The 24,354-nt window shown below is 44.7% G+C and overlaps 1 protein-coding gene across 2 annotated transcripts in view; it reads left to right on the forward strand.

The window, feature by feature from the left end:
- LARGE1 (LARGE xylosyl- and glucuronyltransferase 1) overlaps nucleotides 1-24,354 on the forward strand; it is a 614,612-nt gene that overhangs the window by 538,628 nt on the left and 51,630 nt on the right. For both annotated transcript variants that reach the window (XM_040234777.1, XM_040234778.1), the window contains exon 10: nucleotides 18,612-18,767. In XM_040234777.1, coding sequence (XP_040090711.1) covers nucleotides 18,612-18,767 — 156 coding nt within the window. The remainder of the gene's footprint in view (nucleotides 1-18,611; nucleotides 18,768-24,354) is intronic.

The following is a 24,354-nucleotide window of genomic DNA, read 5'->3' on the forward strand; positions in this document are numbered from 1 at the left end:
TTTTAAAACATTTTATAATACTTAGAGAGGTGTCAGATTTCGCATCTTTTGAGGAAGATAAGGGACCACCCTGGATTAGCATCCTGAGATTGCCGTATCTAAGCAGACTGCAGTGAGAAATGAAGCAGGGGAAGCCTGAGAGAGGGTAATAAGAATGATGAATGGTGAGGTTGACTTTGGAAGATTGGAATGGATCGAGGAAGAAAAAACCGTTGCGTTGGGGGAGAAGATCTAAAATCTAGAATTACCACCTTCCATCCAGCCCGCTCTTTCCTTCAGGCCAGTGCCTGTTTGATTTCACTGCATGACCCCCATCCGAGGACTCGAGTGTTTCACTGTCTCCGTGCACTGCCATGGCTGGTAAACCCGAGGAGTTATGGGACTGAATATGAGGCAGCTGCCCCTATCCAGGGAGCCTGCCTTTTGGCACCGTCGCTCTGGGCTCATACCTGGGAATCACCCATTCACCCAGCAAACTGGGGGGCACCCACTGTGGGCCAGACTGCAGGGCTGTCATTGGGCTGTTTAACCTCTCTGCACCTTGTCCTCATCTGAGAAATCAGAGAAGTAATCATTCTATGGAAGAGATGTAAAGATTAAAAGGTACATTAATGTGAGACATGTAGTAAGCCTAGCATTCTTTCTTTTTTGCCTTTTAGATTTTTTTAAACTGAAGTATAGTTGACTTACAATGTTGTGTTAGTTTCAGGTGTGTAGCAAAATGATTCACTTATATATGTATGTGTGCGTATATATACATATATATGTTTATGTGTATATATATATTAATGTATATATATACACATGTATCTTTTCAGATTCTTTTCCATTATAGGTAATTCAGTTCAGTTCAGTCACTCAGTCATGTCCGACTCTTTGCAGCCCCATGAATTGCAGCACACCACACCTTCCTGTCCATCACCAACTCCTGGAGTTCACTCAGACTCACGTCCATCGAGTCAGTGATGCCATCCAGCCATCTCATCCTCTGTTGTCCCCTTCTCCTCCAGCCCCCAATCCCTCCCAGCATCAGAGTCTTTTCCAATGAGTCAACTCTTCACATGAGGTGGCCAAAGTACTGGAGTTTCAGCTTTAGCATCATTCCTTCCAAAGAATACCCAAGGCTGATCTCCTTTAAAATGGACTGGTTGGATCTCCTTGCAGTCCAAGGGACTCTCAATAGTCTTCTCCAACACCACAGTTCAAAAGCACCCATTCTTCAGCGCTCAGCTTTCTTCACAGTCCAACTCTCACATCCATACATGACTACTGGAAAAACCATAGCCTTGACTAGATGGACCTTTGTTGGCAAAGCAATGTCTCTGCTTTTGAATATGCTCTCTAGGTTGGTGATAACTTTCCTCCCAAGGAGTAAGTGTCTTTTAATTCCCTGGCTGCAGTCACCAACTACAGTGATTTTGGAGCCCCCCAAAATAAAGTCTGACACTGTTTCCACTGTTTCCCCATCTATTTCCCATGAAGTGATGGGACCAGATGCCATGATCTTCGTTTTCTGAATGTTGAGCTTTAAGCCAACTTTTTCACTCTCCTCTTTCACTTTCATCAAGAAGCTTTTTACGTCCTCTTCACTTTCTGCCATGAGGATGGTGTCATCTGCATATTTGAAAGTGAAAGTGAAGTCATGTCCAACTCTTTGTGACCCCATGGACTGTAGCCTATCAGGCTTCTCCATCCATGGGATTTTCCAGGCAAGAGTGCTGGAGTGGATTGCCATTGCCTTCTCCAGGGGATCCTCCCGACCCAGGGATTGAACCTGGGTCTCCCGCATTGCAGACAGACACTTTACTGTCTGAGTCACTTATTGATATTTCTCCCAGCAATCTTGATTCCAGCTTGTGGTTCTTCCAGCCCAGCATTTCTCATGATGTACTCTGCATATAAGTAAAATAAGCAAGGTGACAATATACAGCCTTGACATACTCCTTTTCCTATTTGGAACCAGTCTGTTGTTCCATGTCCAGTTCTAGCTGTTGCTTCCTGACCTGCATACAAGTTTCTCTGGTCAGGTGGTCTGGTATTCCCACTCTGAAGAATTTTCCACAGTTTATTGTGATCCACACAGTCAAAGGCTTTGGCATAGTCAATAAAGCAGAAATAGATATTTTCCTGCAACTCTCGCTTTTTTGATGATCCAGCAAATGTTGGCAATTTGATTTCTGGTTCCTCTCCCTTTTCTAAAACCAGCTTGAACATCCGGAAGTTCATGGTTCACGTATTGCTGAAGCCCGGCTTGGAGAATTTTGAGTTTTACTTTACTAGCATGTGAGATGAGTGAAATTGTGCAGTAGTTTGAGCATTCTTTGGCATTGCCTTTCTTTGGGATTGGAATGAAAACTGATCTTTTCCAGTCCTGTGGCCACTGCTGAGTTTTCCCAATTTGCTGGCATATTGAGGGCAGCACTTTCACAGCATCATCTTTCAGGATTTGAAAGAGTTCAACTGGAATTCCATCACCTCCACTAGCTTTGTTCGTAGTGATGCTTTCTAAGGCCCACTTGACTTCACATTCCAGGATGTCTGGCTCTAGGTGAATGATCACACCATCGTGATTATCTGGGTCATGAAGATCTTTTTTGTACAGTTCTTCTGTGTATTCTTGCCACCTCTTCTTAATATCTTCTGCTTCTGTTAGGTCCATACCATTTCTGTCCTTTATTGAGCCCATCTTTGCATGAAATATTCCCTTGGTATCTCTAATTTTCTTGAAGAGATCTCTAGTCTTTCCCATTCTGTTCTTTTCCTCTATTTCTTTATACTGATTGCTGAGGAAGGCTTTCTTATCCCTTCTTGCTATTCTTTGGAACTCTGCATTCTGATGCTTCTATCTTTCCTTTTCTCCTTTGCTTTTTGCTTCTCTTCTTTTCACAGCTATTTGTAAGGCCTCCCCAGACAGCCATTTTGCTTTTTTGCATTTCTCTTCCATGGGGATGGTCTTGATCCCTGTCTCCTGTACAATGTCACGAACCTCCATCCATAGTTCATCAGACACTCTATCAGATCTAATCCCTTAAATCTATTTCTCAGTTCCACTGTATAATCATAAGGGATTTGATTTAGGTCATACTTGAATGGTCTAGTGGTTTTCCCTACTTTCTTCAATTTAAGTCTGAATTTGGCACTAAAGAGTTCATGATCTGAGCCACAGTCAGCTCCTTGTCTTGTTTTTGTTGACTGTATAGAGCTTCTCCATCTTTGGCTGCAAAGAATATAATCAATCTGATTTTGGTGTTGACCATCTGGTGATGTCCATGTGTAGAGTCTTCTCTTGTGTTGTTGGAAGAGGGTGTTTGCTATGACCAGTGCATTCTCTTGTCAAAACTCTATTAGCCTTTGCCCTGCTTCATTCCACATTCCAAGACCAAATTTGCCTGTAACTCCAGGTGTTTCTTGACTTCCTACTTTTGCATTCCAGTCCCCTATAATGAAAAGGACATCTTTTTTGGGTGTTAGTTCTAAAAGGTCTTGTAGGTCTTCATAGAACCGTTCAACTTCAGCTTCTTCAGCATTACTGGTTGGGGCATAGACTTGGATTACTGTGATATTGAATGGTTTGCCTTGGAAACGAACAGAGATCATTCTTTCATTTTTGAGATTGCATCCAAGTACTGCATTTCAGACTCTTTTGTTGACCATGATGGCTACTCCATTTCTTCTGAGGGATTCCTGCCCGCAGTAGTAGATATAATGGTCATCTGAGTTAAATTCACCCATTCCAGTCCATTTTAGTTCGCTGATTCCTAGAATGTTGACATTCACTCTTGCCATCTCCTGTTTGACCACTTCAAGTTTGCCTTGATTCATGGACCTAACTGTCCAGGTTCCTATGCAATATTGCTCTTTACAGCATCAGACCTTGCTTCTATCACCAGTCACATCCATAGCTGGGTATTGTTTTTGCTTTGGCTCCATCCCTTGATTCTTTCTGGAGTTATTTCTCCACTGATCTCCAGTAGCATATTGGGCACCTACCAATCTGGAGAATTCCCCTTTCAGTATCCTATCATTTTGCCTTTTCATACTGTTCATGGGGTTCTCAAAGCAAGAATACTGAAGTGGTTTGCCATTCCCTTCTCCAGTGGACCTTCTCCAAGGTAATTAATCTTGTAATTATCTTGTAATTATAGGTAATTACAAGACACTGAATATAGTTCCCTGTATTGTTGTTTATCTGTTTTATATATAGTAGTATGTATCTCTTCTACCTAGTATTCTTTTAAAAAAACAAAAACTGCCAATTTCTTAATTCCATTTGTTTTCAAAGAGAAGGATGGTTTCTCACATGGTAGCACTAAAGAGCCCCAGCCTATAAAAAGATATTTTCCTATAGCACATCTCAGTTGTGGTCTTTTGTTTTCTTGTCTTTTTGTTTGTCTATTTCTGGACTGTTATTTGACGTGAAAAGGTGCATGACTGCTATATTTCCATTGTGAATTGTACTCCAGTCCATTAAAGATAGGTCCTTTGTCTTATTTTTCTTTTGATATCTGAATTTTTGTCTATTTTTAATTGGAGCATAGTTGCTTTACAATGCTATGTTAGTTTCTGTTGTACAACACTGCGAATCAGCTATATGTATACATATATTCCCTCCTTCTTGAGCCTCCTTCCCAATGCCTTCCCCATCCCACCCCTCTGGGTCATCACAGAACACTGAGCTGAGCTAGGATTCTTATTATTAACAACCTGTGAGTATTGTTTGCGCTCTCTCTTGGGGTAATATTCAGTCAGACTAGTAGGCAAAACCTGTGAACCAGGTGTCTTCTTCCTCATCCATTCCAATACTTACATTTCACAGACCAGAATCAGGGACCCACAGAGGGGAAGGGGCTCACCCCAGGTTAAGCACTGATGGGCCGCCCATCACCTGATGTCTTGACATTGTGCTAGAGAATGGCTTACTCAGTGGAAGGGATATAAGGTGCTTTAAGCCTTAGTCTTTCGTCTTTCCTCAACACTCACCCATTCTTGGCTCAGTGGGTAATTTTTAGAACTTAACTCCTTTGATTGTTATTGATTTAAGTTATCCATCGCTAGCTTGGTTACACAAAGCTGATGCAGTTCAGGCACATTTATTCCTGGAAGCATCAACTCTAGAAGCCAGGTGATGACCCTTGGAGAGTTTGCCTTGCTATATAGCACTTTGTGGAGCATGTGGCCAAACGGTTCTGAGAACCGTGAATGGGTTTTCTTTAAGACAGAGGAGAGCTGGGGAGAGGGGATTTCTGTATACTATGTACTGTACCAAATGCCATATGATAAAATCCTGCACCAGGGAAATCGGACCAATTTTATGGATCCCCAGCCTTTTCCCCCACATATTCTGTGTCAACACACAGAACTGTGACTGTGGAATGCCTCTGGGACAGGTTCCTGAGAAGCCCACTATAAGAAACACTTCCCCAGATACACTGGGCTCTTGAGAAGGAGAAGGATTTTGAGAGAGTGGAGCACCAGTTAAATGGTATTTGTTAATTATGGACATGAGCCACTGAAGTTTTTAAGAATGGAGAAATGATGAGTTTAATAGGGAACAACATTTTTACCTAAAAATCCCTGTATCAAGAGGGGAACAATTTCAAATATTTATTTCTAAAAGCTCCATCTATGTTACAGATTCTTTATAAAAGGAGTAACTTTTACATTCATCACGTTTACATTGAAGGTCAGATTCAGGGGTGTATTTTTTTTTTCCAAAAGCATGAGATCGCATACCACCAACAACCATTTTTTCATAAAAGCATAAATGCGTGAATCATCTTTACATATGCCGTCTATTATACTTCCTTTGCCGTGAGTTAACTAGTGAAGCTCTATGTTGGCCAGAGGGTTTCATTCTCATTCACATGTCATTAGAATGTATTGGGAAAAGTCTGTGATATCTTCAGTCTTTATAGTTACCCAAATCGACATCATCTATTAATAATAGTACCAAAGTACTGATGCACACGGGCCTCCAGTGTTTTGTTACAAACTTGCCCGTCAGTGGTGCAGTACAGGAATTCAGTAAGGGGCTCTCCCTCTGTAACTTTTCTTAGAATCCTTTTGTTATTCCAGTTAAAGCAACTGTACCTTTGGTGATTCCACACATGCACTCTCCATAAAACATTATCGTCATTGAAGTAGGAATTCACGACGCAGAATAGAATTTCCTCAGGACATCTTTCCTGTAGCACTCACTGGGGAGTTGCTTTTTGTGTATTTCATTTTCTAAACAGAATCTTGCAAATAACTTAAGATGATGCACGTTAGAATCCTCTGTACTTGGATTTTACTCTATAGCAAATCTCCCATGTAATTTGTTCTAATACTAGTTTCTTCAGGCTTTCTTCATCTGTTTTCTAGGACTCTTCCTACAATACTTGCTGACCAAGGAATTTACTTCGTTTGTTAACAGATTATCTTCTGTGTATTTTTCCAGCCATTTTTGCCAAGGCAGGAAAAACAAGTGTTTTCCTTATTGGATTTTATTATCTTTCATTTTGATGTATGAAATCTCCAAAGAAACTGCAGAACCCTTTTCATGGGGTTTTAGTGAACATTGTAAATTTCAAGACTGGCTATCAGAAGACTTAAAACGTCATCAAAAATTTATAGAGGCTCATCTTCATATTCTGGATGCTTTGTTTTTAAATGTCTTGCTAATCATGCATCTTTGTACTAACGTTAAGTAATATCTGGAGGCATAATGCACACTTGGGGTGAAGTTCTTCCTTAACGATCATGGTTGTAAATTGTTTTTGAAGTAGTCTTGAGGATTTAATTTTTCTTTAACCAATTTCTTGTCAGATCTAATTAGACAGGCATTTCTGTACTTGAGGATGTAGCTAAGAAAGAGCTTGTGTTGGGAACAGAAATATCAGCTCAGCTCTTTTCTTTCTGGTCACATGCTTGTGTTCTTAGTATGCTCAATCTGTCATCCCTTTGTAGATAGAACTCTTTTTTGTTTTTAATATACACTTTTATTTGGAAGAATTTTAGACTTGAAGAAAAAATGTAAAAGTAGTAGGTAGAGTCCAGTTTTCCCTGATGTTCACATCTTGTATGTGTGTGTGTGTGTTCAGTTGTGTCTGACTCTGCTGTCCTTTAGACTGTAGCCCTCCAGGCTCTTCTGTCCATGGAGTTTCCCAGGCGAAAATACTGGAGTGGGTTCCCATTTCCTTTTCCAGGGGATCTTCCTGACCCAGAGAAAGAACCTGCATCTGCTGTGTCTCTTGCATTGCAGGCAGATTCTTTACCTGCTGAGCCACTGGAGATGCCAACATCTTATGTAACAACTGCCAGCTTGTCAAAACTGACATACCAACATGGGTGCGTTGCTGTTACTAAACGTCAGGCTTTAGCTTCATTCCACCAGTCCTACCATTTATGTCCATAGTCTCCTTTAGTCTCTGACAGTTTCTCAGTCTTTTTTTGTTTTTCTTTCATGATTGACCTTGATACTTCAGAGGTGTGAACCGATACGTTAGTTTATAAATATCCCTCAAATGTGTATTCTCTCATGATCAGACCAAGGTTATATAGGTCTTTGGCAAGACTGTCTCAGAAGTGAAATGCCCTCCTCATGACATTCTGTCTGGAGGAATCTCATCTCTACCTGTGGCACCACTAAGGTTGATAACCACCTTTCCTTTTTTTTTTTTTTTTCTTTTTGAATATTTTATTTTATTTTGGTTGTGCTGGGTCTTTGTTGTAGCATATGACATCTTTAATTGCAACATATGGGATCTAGTTCCTGGACCAAGGATTGAAGCTGAGCCCCCTACAGTCTTAGCCACTGGACCACCTCACCAGGCTTCTGTGCTGTAAATTACTGTTTCCCTTTCCTTCTTCCTGTTTTGGAAGTGAGTCATGATACCTACCCCACACTGGAAGTGAGCAAATTGATCTCCACTTCCTGGGGAGGGGGTGGAATCTACGTATATCACTGGGGTTCTTCTCCAAGGAGTTTTGTCTCTTTCCCCCATTTATACTTATTTCTTAGATCATGAAGTCATATCCCCATGGGCTCGTATAGATTTCTTTTGTACTTTGGGTTATAATGCAGGACTCTTTTTAAGTCCTTTGTTCGTTTTGTGACAGTTATTTTAGTTAAATATTATTGTTATTATCAAGTAATATTCATAAATGCACTGAAAGAGATATTAGTATGATTGGTCATACACTTAGCCAGGCATATTTGTTCCTCAGTACATCTCAGTATGAGAGTTCAGGATCCTGCCCTCTGCACTGACACGGTGAGACATGGACGCTCCAGTAACAGAGCCCTTCCTGCCTCTCCTTCTCTCTCTGTTTCTTGCTCTCTGCCTCCTCTGTCCTAGCAGGGCGACTTCCGGCAGCCTCCTCGGCTAGTATGTAGAGCTTCGTCATTCAACAAATACGTATCGCACGCATGCTGTGGGCCAGACACTGAGCACTGACCATACATGGCGAGCCAGACAGTGGTGGCTCTGCTCTCGGAAGCTTATATTCCAGAGCAGAATACAGATATCAGCTAAGAAAACAAATGATCAAACTGGTCCTTTCAGGCAGCAAAACACACTGTGAAGAAATCCAAGCAAGGGAATGTAAAAATGACTAGTATTCAGGATCTCAAATTGAAGAGAGAGACCCCTCTCTCCCTCAGTGACCCTGCAGGGCAACTCTGTTGACCCTTTCTGGGACTCATGCCGGCGAATGGTCTGGAATGTCTCATTGGTTATGCCCTTCGAGTTGCATGCCCTTGCTCTGGCAGGTCGAGCCTGACCAGTAGCCCTGTTATAATCATCGGAAGAAAGCAAGGTCTGGTTCTGTGAAGGAAAGTGCAGAACACACAGAAAAGCGACAGCAAGGCCTGCTGGGATCCTGGAAGCCAGCTTTGCTTTCTCGGAGTTTCCAAGCAATGACTCACGAGGCGTTACTAACATTCTACCAACTCCACCAGCCTCGAAAGCATCCCTCACCTGAAGACTTCATACCTCTCTCTGGAGGTGGAACCTACTTCCTTCTGTCCTCCTTGTCCTCAAATCAACAGAGACACCCTGGAGGGCCCTGTGTGGATTCTTTGAAAGTGAGTACAGTAAGTCCTCTACATACGAACCTTTAAGTTGTAAACTTTCAACACTGTGAACATGCATTTGCAAGTCCAGTCTTGTAAGTTCATGTGTCTGGCGTAGATTGTTACATGTGTGCATCCTCTACAAGTGGTTGTGCTTTTGTGTACTGTACAGCAGAAGATATTAAGAAGAGGTGGCAAGAATACACAGGAGAACTGTACAAAAAAGATCTCCACGACCCAGATAATCACGATAGTGTGATCACTCACCTAGAGCCAGACATCCTGGAATACAAAGTCAAGTGGGCCTTAGGAAGCATCACTACGAACAAAGCTAGTGGAGGTGATGGAATTCCAGTTGAACTCTTTCAAATCCTGAAAGATGATGCTGTGAAAGTGCAGCACTCAATATGCCAGCAAATTGGGAAAACTCAGTAGTGGCCACAGGACTGGAAAAGGTCCATTTTCATTCCAATCCCAAAGAAAGGCAATGCCAAAGAATGCTCAAACTACTGCACAATTGCACTCATCTCACATGCTAGTAAAGTAATGCTCAAAATTCTCCAAGCCAGGCCTCAGCAATATGTAAACCATGAACTTCCTGATGTTCAAGCTGGTTTTAGAAAAGTCAGAGGAACCAGAGATCAAATTGCCAACATCTGCTGGATCATTGAAAATGCAAGAGAGTTCCAGGAAAACATCTATTTCTGCTTTATTGACTATGCCAAAGCCTTTGACTGTGTGGATCACAATAAACTGTGGAAAATTCTGAAAGAGATGGGAATGCCAAACCACCTGACCTGCCTCTTGAGAAACCTATATGCAGGTCAGGAAGCAACAATTAGAACTGAACATGGAACAACGGACTGGCTCCAAACATCAAGGCTGTATATTGTCACCCTGCTTATTTAACTTATATGCAGAGTACATCATGAGAAACCCTGGGCTGGAAGAAGCATGAGCTGGAATCAAGATTGCCGAGAGAAATATCAATAACCTCAGATATGCAGATGACACCACCCTTATGACAGAAAGTGAAGAACAACTAAAGAGCCTCTTGATGAAAGTGAAAGAGGAGAGTGAAAAAGCTGGCTTAAAGCTCAACATTCAGAAAACGAAGATCATGGCATCTGGTCCCATCACTTCATGGTGAATAGATGTGGAAACAGTGGCTGACTTTATTTTTCTGGTCTCCAAAATCACTGCAGATGGTGATTGCAGCCATGAAATTAAAAAAACGTTTACTCCTTGGAAGGAAAGTTATGACCAACCTAGACAGCATATTAAAAAGCAGAGACATTACTTTGCCAACAAAGGTCCATCTAGTCAAGGCTATGGTTTTTCCAATAGTCATGTATGGATGTGAAATTTGGACTATAGGGAAAGCTGAGCACCGAAGAATTGATGCTTTTGAGCTGTGGTGTTGGAAAAGACTCTTGAGAGTCCCTTGGACTGCAAGGAGATCCAACCAATCCATCTAAAAGGAGATCAGTCCTAGGTGTTCATTGGAAGGACTGATGTTGAAGCTGAAGCTCCATTACTCTGGCCACCTGATGCGAAGAGCTGACTCATTTGAAAAGACCCTGATGCTGGGAAAGATTGAGGGCAGGAGAGAAGGGGACAACAGAGGATGAGATGGTTGGATGGCATCACCAACTCAATGGACGTGAGTTTGGGTGAACTCCAGGAGTTGGTGATGGACAGGGAGGTCTGGTGTGCTACGGTTCATGGGGTCGCAAAGAGTCAAGACACAACTGAGTGACTACTGACTGTATGGAGTACAGTAGTTTAGTATCTTTATTTCAAGCCCAGGATGTCCATATGTAAGCATTAACAACAGCAGTGATATAGTTGGCACTGCTATACTTTTCAAGGTACTGTACTGTAAGATGAAAAATGTTTTATTTTTTGTTTGTTTTTATGTATTTTTTGTGTGGAAAGTATTATAATCCTATTATAGTACTATATAGCCAGTTGTGTTAGTTGGGTGCCTAGGCTAACTTGGTTGGACTTATGCACGTGCTCTCGTTCATATGTTTGGATATAGGGGACTTGGTGTAAAGTTTTAGTAATTAATTCCCTCTGCAGGGAACACATAGGGCTGGTCCCCATCCACAGGTCGAGTGACTGCAGAGAAGCCATGCTAGGCAACGTCATAGAAAATCCTTGCGCTGAGTGCATCACTTTCCCACTTCCGGCTCTGAGAGGTCCATCTGGAATTCTTCAGATAGACCAGACAGAATCCAGTTCAAGTTGACTGGTATTCCCAGTTTTATAGAAAACAAAACAAAACATTGAACATGATGAATGTTAGAGAACATAACTGAATCTTCTTAGAGTTATGACCCTCCCAGCCCTGAGTATTTTCAAAGTTATCCACTTTCCTGTTTTTTTGTTTTGCCTCTCCTCAACCTCTACCACTTCAAGCAGGGAAAAATGAGAAATGTTACAGATGACAGACTAGACGTGATCATCTGTAAGACAGGCCTCAGGTGCATGCCCTGGCCTAAGTGTCTACATTTTCCAGATGAGGGAGCTAAATAATCACTAGTTTGGTCTTTCTTCCCCTTTCCTGGGTAACGATGCATTTTTGTCTGGGGAGAATTTTTTTCCGGGACTTGTGAAGACCAAGAAACAACAGGAAGCTCTGTAAAAGGAGGTGGAGAGTCACAGGATCTGTGGCTTGTAGTCTTGAGCATCAAGGACACTGTTTTTATTTAATAGCAGCTACCTGGCACTTGTCAGGAATGAGAAAAGAGAAGGGAGAGAATTGGAATAGAATCTTTTAGTAGTTGATGGTTTGGGAGCGGGAAATTGAAGTGGATTCCCTGGCAGTCAGGAGTCACTGACCAAACCTGTCACTGTGTGTGCAGAGATAGGCAAACATAGGTCTTGCATTCACAGAACCAACAGTCTAGGTTTAAGTACAGCCTGAGGGTCAGCATCACTTTAAAGACAATCCCATGGGGACAGATCACATATATTCCTGAGACTCCTGCACACTGAGTGCTGGTCTGTTTCAGGCTCCACAGTGGACATCTTTCCATTTCTTGTCTCACTGATCCTCTGAAGCATGTATTGTTATTGATAATTCCTTTTAACAGACTGGAAAATAGAGGTGCAGATACGTTAAGTTGTTTAGATGACAGAGTTGGGAAAAGCGAAGGTAACATTTGCCTCTCTCCCCTGCCTTTTAGCACTCTCCAGCCTCTGCCCAAGGAGTTAAATCCACCTGGATGTCTGCCTTCCTGCATAGCCCCTTCTTGAGGTTCTACCAGGAGGGCCCGCCTCTGGGCTGTGTTGTCTGTATGCATCCCACTGTTCTGCCCCCGGCTCCCTCAACCTGCAGTTTATCCTCTTAAGTCTTATTGCTTATTCCTCTTTGCTTTCCTGTTTTCATCCAGCCTTCCTAGTTGATAAGGTGGCTGTTTCATGAAGTCTATAACCAGGTTTATTTTGTAATTTAATAAACACAAGCGAGATGCCTTCATGCCCATCAATCCCTCAGTCCTGGTCTTGACCACACACTGCAAGGCAGTTGCTCTTAATCCCTTTTATAGATGAGGGACTGTCTTCATGATATTAGGCAGCCATGTCCAAGCCACCTTGCACATAAGAGCTGGAGCTGGGACTCGGATAAGGTGTGTGTCTTGTTCTTTTCTAGCATGCATCATAATCCTGAAGATGACAAGGAAAGGAACTTGTGAGACCATTGTCCTTCTTGAAATACCCGACAAGGGAACAGAGGAGCTTAAACTCCTTCAAGAGAAAATGGCAAGCTGTTTGGTCCTTAGACGAAGAAAAGGGGACTATGTTTCTCCATCCTAAAGCCCACATGAATAGGGCTTTTATAACTGATTTGCTGTAGACAGACAGAAAATGAGGATTATTGAGAATGTCATCATCATGATTTCCATTCTTGAATGAAACTGCAACTATTGAATACTAAGTACCTGGCAGGCTGTATGGCACTCAGGAAGAATAATAAGTCATGGTCCCCGCTGGTTCAGAAATTCCTATTCCAACACTGCCAGGTGCAGGAATGTAAATAACTAATTACAAGAGCATGCAATGAGTTCTCTAATAGAATTAAATATAAGAGCATTAAGGAAGGACCCGACAACTGCCTTGGGTGTTACATTAGGAATACTCACAATGAAAATCAGAAGAGCCAATTTGTAATGGCTAAAAATAAAATAGGGGGTTTGAATTTCTTGCCTAAGAGTTCTGGTGTAAGCAACTATAGGATTGGTTTGTAGATTAGCAGTGTGTTGACCTCACAGTCACAGAATGGCTGTCATAGTGCCAATCTTCACATCTCTATTCACAACAGAAAGGTGAGTGGGTGGAGGAATGATATCTCATCTGAACCTTATGACTAAGAAATCAAATATATGCTTTGCTGTCTCTTTTTGAGCAATCCTGGGCCACGTGGCCTCTCCTAGCAGCAAGGGAGTCTGGGAAATCAAAGTAGAATCATCATGATTAGGTGGATCTTGAATGAATCATGAGCCACTCACGGGGGCTAGGAACATTGCAATTACAAACAAAATCAATGTTAGGAATGAAAAATAGGGAAGAGAGAAAGACTGCTCAGAGGCAATCTTCTGACATGAGTCATCAAGGAGAGAATTACAGAAGAGGTGCATTTGAGCTCATCCATGAAGGATAAGCAGGCATGTGTATGGTAGAGAAGAAATAAGGATATTCTGGGGGCGGGGTGGGAGGCATATGCAAAGGCACTGAGTCATGGAAGACATGTTCAAGAAATACCAGAAAGTTCTTTTCTCCTGGAGTTAGAGTTGGAATTGTAAGTAGAACAGGTTTCACTGCCAATCTAAAGAGGATAGTTGTTATTCTGTAAACCAAGAAAGTCAGTGGAGATTTTGAGACAGAGACCCATTTTCCAAATACTCTTTATCTCAGTAACTTGGAACACATTAGCCCTGTGTTCTTATTTACCTGGCATTTACACACAGGTTCTGATTTCTTAGCAGTTTTGCACCATCTATTATTTTTATGAGCCCTGTGGGTTCCAGATTGCTTCCCTGGTGCCTCGGATGGTAAAGGATCCACCTGAAATGCAGGAGACCCAGGTTCAATCCCTAGGTCAGGAACATCCCTTGAAGGAGGGCATGGCAACCCACTTCAGTATTCTTGCCTGAAGAATCCCATGGACAGGGGAGCCTGGCAGACTCTAGTCCATGCGCACACAAAGTCAGACACAGCTGAGTGACTAATACTTTCACTGTGGGTTCCAAGTACTTCAGAAGTCAAAGTATTGGCTACACTCTTCCCATAGCCTTATCCTTGTACCAGGGTCTTGTTTCAATCTTTGAAATGCTGTTTCCTGCACGCTTGATGGGTGACAGTTTGTTTCTCATTTAATCACGTTGACTTCCGCTGTCTTCTCAGATAATGTTTAAGTTTCCTGGACAGTAGTCAATTTCCATCAACTTCTCAGGCTTATCTCAGGCTGACTCTAAGTCTGCATGTATTTTCAGCCTTTACAGACTTTTCAGATCCAATCAGATCACATCCTGGGGCCCCCAATGCCTGGCAGCTTCTGCAGCCCACCTGCCATGCAATGTGGATGCCACCCCTCAACTTCCCTCTGTTGGAGGTTCAGCTTGTATATCTGAGAAGCACTAAGTCACCCTGCAGCCTTTGTAGTCCAGGTTTGGGTGCAATCTCTACATTCAGGAGGGGAGAGCAGGTATCATTTCTCATCCTGTAATCTGAAAATCTCATGTTCATTGCTGTAATCAGTTATTTGATGATTGCATGGGAGAAATAGAGATTCTTAATGTCTCTACCTCTTTGGGTTTGAATCCTGCATCTCCCACTCTCTAGCTATGTGGCTCGGGGAGATTTGCTGAACTTCCCTTACCTGTAAGATGAGATCGTGAGAATATCACTTGTAGTATTAAGTAAAGGATTAATGAGCTATAAAAAGTGAAGTGTCCAGAGCAGTGCTTGGCACATAGCAAGCATCCAATATATGTTAGCTGCTAATATTAGTAATATTTTTATTACTGTGCTAATGTGTCCCAGCAAGCAGAATAAGTTAAGATCGGTTTTCAGAGACTCAGAAGCACTTCTGGCTTCTTGCAAAAATGTTTTTGGGGCACATTCTCAGTGTCAATCTCTCATAGATGAAAGCTCGTCAATGTATACCATCCACACCACCAACTTGCTGCCCTCGAGCCAGCGATGATGGGTGATTCTGCCCCTCAAGGGACCGGGAAATGACATTTCTCAGTAGTCAGACACGGGCTGATCAGAATTATCAGAAATACTCATCCTGAGTCGGAGTTTCAGAAGCAGGCTCATGACTCAGCGGCAGGAGCAGCAGCCTGGGAGGCAGAGCTGGGCACCGCTTCTCCCTCTGCTGTGACCTGGGCAAGTCCCTTTCTCCCTCTGTGTCTTAGTTTCTCTAAACTTGCGGTGCCTCAGCCCAAAAATGACCACCAACAGCCTCTCTTTACCATCTCTTTAAAAAGCACACGTCATACTTATTGGATGGTTATGTAATATCTGCCTCTTCCCCTCAGTTGTAAATTCCAGAAATAGTACTTTGATCTTTTGAGTACATCACTGCAGCCAATGCAGGAGACCTAAGAAACATGAGTTCCATCCCTGGGTTGGGAGGATTTCCCTGGAGGAGGGCATATCAACCCACTCCAGTATTCTTGCCTGGAGAATCCCAAGGAGTCTGGAGGGCCACAGTCCATGGGGGTCACAAAGAGTCAGACACAGCTGAAGCGACTTAGCATATGCACCCACTGCAGTCACAGACCCTGTCAGTAATAACACAGAGTTATTGCTCATTCTAATATTTTTTTGAATGAATGAATGATGTGGTAGAAAGAAAAAGATTTGGGAGTAAGACCCAATTTAAAATTAGGATTTACTACTTACTGAGAGACTCTCAGGATTATTGCCTGTAAAATAAGAATGATAACAGAAAAAAATTTGCCAGGTTGTTTTGAGGACTGAATGTAAAAGTTTACACACACACACACACACCAGCAGCCCTGGCCTATGCCTAGCATATAATCAGTGTTGCTCCTGCTGCTGCTGCTGCTAAGTCGCTCAGTCGTGTCCAACTCTGTGCGACCCCATAGACAGCAGCCCACCAGGCTCCCCCATCCCTGGGATTCTCCAGGCAAGAACACTGGAGTGGGTTGCCATTTCCTTCTCCAATGTGTGAAAGTGAAAAGTGAAAGTGAAACAATAGACATTTTACTTACTTCTATAGAGCCTAGCAAAGGGGAATGGAGTGTTCTGTGTTCTGATGATTAATCCTAGGTGGCAAAGGTAAATCTGAATATATATTAATAGACTTTGAGGTGCACTTACCTATCAGAGGCCAGCCAGGTTCATGCCTGCTTAGTCGCTCAGTCACGTCCAACTCTTTGGGACCCCATCAACTGCAACCACTAGGCTCCATCGTCCATGGGATTCTCCAAGCAAGAATACTGGAGTAGGTAGCCATTCCCTTCTCCAGGGGATCTTGCTGACCCAGAGATTGAACCCAAGTCTCCTGCACTGCAGGCGGATTCTTTACCGTCTGAGCCACTACTGAAACCATGTTCCTAGGGTTTTCTAAAACCCCCTTGGCCTGCTAGTGACCCACCATCTTCTCCCCCTACCTTCCTTTAACCTTTGCTGCTTTTCATATAATCTCATATTTTGCCTTAGATGATTCACAAATCTAGATCCTTTGGCAGACACAGCAGAATGAGGCATAATGGGATGAGAGATGGCCGGGAGTAAGTGGCGGGTGGGAGGCAGTGGGGGAGCACCAGGAGGCCTGTATCCTCCTCCCAGCCCTGGCCTGGTCCAAACTCACCACGTGATTGTGAGCAAACCATCTCTTCTCTGCAGGTTTCCCTCTCCACACCTGTAAAACTTTCAGCCATTGACACCGAACACAACAGCACTCAGGAACCTGGGGTTTGGGATTCAGAGCTGGGTTTGTGTCTCAGCTCTGCAACCTGACTGCTGTGAAATACGGGCAGGTCAAAGTACCATCTTTGTAAAATGGACAGTGGGATTCAAATGGGCTCATTTGGAGCATTTAAGGACACAGTGTCTCCAGAGTTTCCGGCAGGTTTGTGAATGCAAAGTTACAATTTGTTTGTTGGGAGGCTCACAGGCTGGCCCTGCCTTCCTCCTTAGTTAAAGTTTCTCCCTGATGAAGAAGCTCAGGTTTCCTGAGTCAGATGCACATCCATCAGCCTTCCTGCTGGCTCAGCACTTGGCAAGCACCAGCATCTTTAACAGCAAAGACATATCCCCACTGGGTGTGAGTGTCACCAGCTCACATGCAATTATTTTAATATCTGGCCCAGGACCTCCTTCTGCCCTGATTGGGCATATCTCAGGAGAGTCTCCCCTCTTCCACCCTTCAAGCCCCAGCTGGTGGCAAGGGCTAAGTCCTCTTCTAAGAGATGCTTCTCTGAGCTTCCAGAGATGCCATTTCTTCTTGATCCTCCCTCCATGATTGCCTCCTATTACCTGTCTGGGGACCCATCTCCCCAGCAGGCCACAGATGGGCACTGCCAACAGGGGCCTCTGCCATCTCCCAACTCTGTATACTGTAGGCACTTAATAGTCAGAGTCTGCTTGTACTGAGCACTCGTCCTATTCCAGGCAGTGCTTCCATGCTTTACATGTATTAATGAGTTGATTTTTCCCAGCAGCTCTGGGAGACAGTGCATCCGTCAGTCCTGGCTGGAGGCAAAAACCATACCAATTATTTGAACAGAGAATTTAATCTTTAAAAATGATAACTAGATGTAAAGAGTTCACTTGGTAACTATAAAAGCAAAAATAGAAAATTGCAGGAAGCAGTTCCCACCCCTGGAGCTGAAGGAACAGAGGGAAGAGGTGGAAATTAGTCCAGCTCGGGGCTGGAAGCCACACTCTGAGGTGGGGTCTGCAGGCAACTCCTGAGCCAGCAGCATCAGGTGGAGACAAAGGACCATGAAGCGGGGTCTGAGTTTTGGAAAAACTGCAGAGTGGGTTTAGCTGCTGCTGAAGGAAGTGCCACAGCTGGTATGGAGAAAGGACATAGGGACAGGAAGCAAAAGGAACGGGCAAGTCTTTCTTTCCCCGCCTCCTGACTTTGTCTCCCTCTCATGAATAGAAAGTGGCTGGCAGAGCAGAAGTAGGGTTTGCAGAGTCCTGGCTTCAGCATCACAAAGCAGGTTTGGAGCTGAGAGGCAAAAGCTTAAAAGACTGATCTCAGCTGGAGCTGTTACTATTCAATTTCACAGATGAGGAAACTGAGGCACAGAGAGATTCAGCAATCTGCTCAAGATTAAACCACTACCCAGAGCAGAGCCAGGATTTGACTCTAGGCAGTCTGGCTTCAGCACCCTGGCTCTTAACCCCTGGACCATAAATGCTGAATGATGAATGGATAGATGGATGGATGGATGGATGGATGGATGGATGGGAAGGCCCCAAGATAGTGTATAGACCAGTGCCCAGCCATGCTTCCCACAAGCACAGGTCCTCCTGGCCTGACTGTATCTTTGTTGCCCACCAGGTCATTCACTGGAACTCCCCCAAGAAGCTGCGGGTGAAGAACAAGCACGTGGAGTTTTTCCGCAACCTCTACCTGACCTTCCTGGAGTATGATGGGAATCTCCTGCGACGAGAGCTGTTCGGCTGCCCCAGTGAGGCTGACGTCAACAGTGAAAACGTGAGTGGCCCCAGGACTCGGCCACGCAGGCAGGGGTGGCCTCTCTGCTGGTCTGCCAAGGACCTCCAGTGCTTGGCTCTGTGCCAGGCTCAGGGCACGCCCAGAAGGAACCAGGTGCCATCCCCACCTTGGAGTGGGGAATAGGGCAGTGTGGAGTGGGGGACACATCGGTAGGTCGCTTCCATGCTCATCTCTGTGGATGCAGAGGGGATACGTGTGCCCAGACCAGGTGAAGTCAGAAGGGAGCTGTCAAGCAGAGGGATCAGTGTGAGAAAAAACTCAGTGAAACAACAGGCAAAGGGTCTCTCCACACCTTGGGACTCTGAGGGCTTTGTGGACACGGCACCCACATGGGAGACCCAGGATTGAGGGTCAGTACAAGGCACAAAATATCTTCATAGCTAGATCACAGACATAGCTGGCATTTACTGTATTATCCTGTTTCTTCACTGTTTATAATTTCTTTGTATATCTTATTTGATGCTCATAGAAACCTTTTTTTTCCCCAGTTAGAGTTGAAGACATTTTAGACATAGAGAGGTTGCACAGTTTGCTCATGGTCACACAGCATGTAGGAGCCAAGTTGAGACTGATTTGAAGCTCTAAGGAGCAGGATGTGGGGAAGCAGCTCATTATAGTGGAAAAGGCAGAGCGTGTGGGGTCAGCTTGGCCTGGCTGGGCTTTAATCCCTTCTGATTTCCACTTCTGTGATCTCAGGCAAGTTACTCAATCTCTCTGTGCTTCAGTTTCCTCATCTGTCACATAGAGATAAGAAAAACTGTCACAGGGCTATTCTGAAACTGAGAAACTATGTGTAATCCATCTCGGTCAGCTTCTGCCCCATGTTGCCGTTGTTGTTGTTGTTCAGTTGCTATGTCGTGTCTGACTCTTTGTGACCCCATGGACTGCAGCACGCCAGGTCTCCCTGTCCTTCACCCTCTCCAGGAATTTGCTCAAACTCATGGCAACCCACTCCAGTACTCTCGCCTAGAAAATCCCATAGGCAAAGGAGCCTGGTAGGCTGCCGTCTATGGGGTCGTGAAGAGTCGGACACAACTGAGTGACTTTACTTTCACTTTTCACTTTCATGCATTGGAGAAGGAAATGGCAACCCACTCCAGTGTTCTTGCCTGGAGAATCCCAGGGACAGGGGAGCCTGGTGGGCTGCCATCTATGGGGTCTCACAGAGTTGGACACAACCGAAGCGACTTAGCAGCAGCAGCAGCATGTCCATTGAGTCGGTGATGCCATCCAACCATCTCATTCTCTGTCATCCCCTTCTTCTCCTGCCTTCAATCTTTGCCCTATGTTAGATGCTTGATAAATATTTGGTCCCTGTCCTTTCCTTGACCCTTAGTATTAAACACATGAGTAACTGGTTCATTCAGTCAGTCAACAAACATTTATTGAAGGCCTTCTTATTCTGAGCACTGAGGATTCATTCACAGGACAATGATCCCTGCTCTCATGGTGCTGATATTAATATTTTAATAGGGAGGACACAATAACTAGACAAGCTATCAGGAAAAATTATCAGCCAGTGGCACGTGTTACATAATGACATATGAAATCAAGGAGGACTTCTGAGGAGGTGACATTTTATCTGAGACTCAAATTTAAGAAAGAGACAGTTACGGAAGAGCGCAGGATCAGGGGAATACAAGTCAGAGTCACACGAGGAGGGGATGTCTCCTTACACCTGTCAGGAAGGCTGTTAACAAAAGACAATAAGAGTTGGCAAAGGCATGGAGAAGTTGAAACCTTGTCCACTGTCAGTAGAATGTAAAATGGTGTAGCTGCTATGGAAAACAGAATGGACGTTCCTCAAAAAAAAATAATAATAATAGTAGAACTGTCCTATGATCCAGCAGCCCTACTTCTGGGCACATGTCCCAAAGTAAATTGAAATCCTGGAGCAGTATCTGCATTTCCACGTTCAGAGTAGCAGTATTCTTAATAACCAAGCTATGGAGGCAACCTAAGTATCCACTGACAGGTGAATGGATAAGGAAAAGGCAGTGTGTACATACACAATGAATATTGTTCCACTTTAAAAACGAGGCCAGTCTTATCATCTGTGACAACGTGGATGAACCTGGAAGACATTGTTTTAATGAAATGAATCAGTCACAGAAGGACAAATACTGCCACAAGTTCTCACATATGAGGCTTCTGAACTCGTCCCACGTACTGATGCTGACAACAGAATGGTGGCGCCCAGGGGTTGGGGAGAGGGGGTCATGAGGAGTTGATGTTCAGGGGCTATAAAGATGCAGTTCGTTCCAGAGATGCGCTCTACAAATATATTTAAAAGTGTAGATTTCGTGTTAAGTGATCTTACCACACCCACACACACACACAAAGGAAAAACCAAGGAAGTTTTGGAGGCGATGGTTATCTTTAGTACCTTAAACGTGGTCATAGTAGCATGAGACCATAAGTATAGCCAGACTCACTAGATTGTTTTAACCGTGTGTCTCTTTTTGTAGACCAGCTATACTGCAGTAAGGCTTCCCTGATGGCTCAGTGGGTAAAGAATCCACCTGCAGTGCAGGAGACTCAGGAGACGTGGGTTTGATCCCTGGGTCAGAAAGATACCCTGGATGAGGAAAGAGCAACCCCCTTCAGTACTCTTGCCTGGACAATCCCATGGACAGGAGCCTGGCAGGCTACAGTTCAAAGGTCACAAAGAGTCGGACATGACTGAGTGACTAAACATACACACACTGCAGAAAGTGGGAAAGGGGACAAGACAGCAAAGGAAGCGGGTTCCAGGTGGATGAAGTTGCTGGCACGGCTCTCCTGAGGCTGGGCAGGCTTGCTGTGAGGACCGGAAGGATGGACCGTGTGCCCAGGGGCTGATAGGAAAGGTGGAGAGCAGGAGATGCCGAGCAGCGGGGAAGCAGGAGGCAGGCTGGAAGGATGCTGGAAGTGGATTAGAGAGTCTGGATTTTGTCTTACTACTGTTGCTTGTATTCTTGGATGTCAGAAGGATTCTTTTAGGCTCTAGTGCGGGTGGGGGCGGGGCGGAGCAGGAGGCTCTGCCAGCATGCACCTACCTGGCCCTTTATCAGGATGACCAGTAGCACAGCCACCCCGCTCTCTGTCACTTACCCCCAGGTCACAGCATCATCCCCTCAATCTCCAGCCTTTCTCTAGTCACCCTCCGTGCCTTCCTCAGCATCTGCCCTTCTTTCCCACTCACCAGAGAGGAAACAAACCCATTAAGCTCTTGACCTCCATCTCAGACTCTGGGACGCCCTTAGAGGTCTCCACAAACACTGTGTTATTCTGGATTTTCCTTCCGTTCTTTTCACTCAAGTCAGAATTTGTTATCATCATCAGTATTTGAGTGCCCATTCAGCACTTTTCCCCCAAACATTAAATATAAACTGTTCTCCTGCTCCCTTTTTATTTTTTTTCCGCCACAGAAGAGGCTCAAATACAAAGCCTTGCAGGGTGATGTCATCCATTAATCTCTGTAGGGGTGAGCTCCCGTGGTGTGCTGCTCAATGCCTTACGAAATAGAACTGCCTTTAACAGTGACTCACCAGCCCTTCCTACACCAGTCTCCCCTGGTGGATCATCAGAGGGGAGAAACCGTCTATGGTCCTTCCTGGAATCTGTGGCTGCATTTACTTGGTGAATAAGTACTTATGAGAGCTGGCCACCTGCCAGGTGCCATGCAGGGCACCACGGTTGAAATCAAAGGCTGCTCCAGGCCCTGGAGATGGTCAGTGTCAGAGATGGTGAGAGGACAGTCTGCCCGGGTGTGGGGAGAGCAGCCTTCTCTAAGGCTCACCCCAACTGTCCCCCAAAAATCTCTCGCCTTGACACTGAGCCCACACCTACCACCTTTGTGTTCCTTCCAACATCCCAGGCTCCCCCTACCCTTCTCAGGGCCTTGCTTCTCAAGTCCTGGCATACGCGGCCTGTCCCAGCCTCAGGCAGCCCTTTACATCACTCTCTGAGGTGCCCTATTTTCTTTTCATCAGCACATACATTCTGTCCACAATTACTTTATTCATGTCATTTTTTCCCTATTTTTTCCCCCAAGTATAAGACTGTTAGACACTCTACCTGTACCAGTCGCCCCTAGCATAACAGCAAGCACATAATGAACACTCAATAAATATTTACAAAAAGAGCAGAATGAAGGACCAGACCTAAAGAGCCAAGAAGTAGAGAGTTCACAAAGAACATGCTGGTGGTTTCTCTACTGGAGCAGAGGCGTATCAGGAGAAGGGCAGAGAATGAAGCTGACCCTTGCAGGGCCTTGGCTATGCTTGGGCATTTAAATTGAATCCTGTTGGCCGTGAAGAGTCCCCAGAGGGCTTCAAATGTAGTCAGGTTTACATTTGAGAAAAGTTGCTCTGGGTGGAGAATAGAATGGAAGGGTCTAGACTAGAAGCAGGGAGCCTAGTGAGAGGCCATTGCTGCATCCCAGGCAAAAAAGGTGGCAGTGGGGCTCTGAGCAGGGGCAGCGGCAATGGGGACAAAGACAGCTGGAGTGTTTTGTGGGCACTGAGGACACGGGAGCAAGTACAGCCAGTACCCATAAACCGAGGCAGCAGGTCCCTGGGCCCTGTTGCAGTCAGCCGCCTCCGGCCTGGCTGGCCCAAAGTGAGAGGGGCTAGAGCAGGAGTCTGTAACATACAGCCTGGAAACACATCTCTGCAGCCCTGGTCCCTTGCCACCTGCCCAGTGTTATCTGCAACCACTGCCACAGGGAAAGGGTAAGACCTTGGATCTGGCCCATAGCCGACTGCTCTTAGTTCTGGGAAGAGGTCATTGGAACCGTGAGAAGTGTATTGATAGTGGTCCTCTTAAAGTGAGGAAGTCCATTGAACTGCGGATCCCAGGTGGAAGGGGGCTGCAGTGGCAGGCGCCAAGTCTCAAGACATGTTCATCCACTCGGCAGATAGTCATTCAAACAGTCACCAGCCACAGGGCCAGTGATCTGGGGCAGCAATGCAGATCGAAGCCCGACTCTCTCAGTGCTTATCTAGTGAGGGGTGCAGACAGGCAGGAGGTTGTCATCAGTGTGAGAAGTGCCGGGATAGTGTGGTGCTTTGAGAGCACACAAGAAGAGGAGAGAAGGTGCATCAGGGAAGACTTCCTGGAGGAGGTGGGATTCAAAGGATGAATAAGGAGCAATGAGAAGGTGTGGAGGGTGGAGGGAGCAGCATGGTCAGTGGGGACCAGAGGTGAACAGGAGCATGGCACTCTGCCTCTAGCAAAGCCAGCATGAGTACACAGGGGACTGTGCAAGTTCAATTTTGTGTCATCTCCTTTATGGAGAAGGTGATGATGATAAGCTTTCTGGTCATTCCAAGCTGCTCATTCAGTAGACACAGGCACCTTGGAGAGGTCACATGGATGCTCTGGGCCTCAGGTTCATCATCCGATAAGTAGCTGCAGGAAATGATGCCTTTGTCATAGTGTCTCACAGATAACTTATGTTAAATCGCCAAAAATAGGGCTCAGCACCCAGAACACAATATTCATTGAGATGGGTTTTTTTACAAACCGCCTGCCTGATCATAATCTGTTGTTACACAATGGGTTTGGGGTCTTTAAGATTTTT

The sequence above is a fragment of the Oryx dammah genome, unplaced genomic scaffold (genome assembly GCF_014754425.2).
Source record: "Oryx dammah isolate SB20612 unplaced genomic scaffold, SCBI_Odam_1.1 HiC_scaffold_29, whole genome shotgun sequence".
NCBI lineage: Eukaryota > Metazoa > Chordata > Mammalia > Artiodactyla > Bovidae > Oryx > Oryx dammah.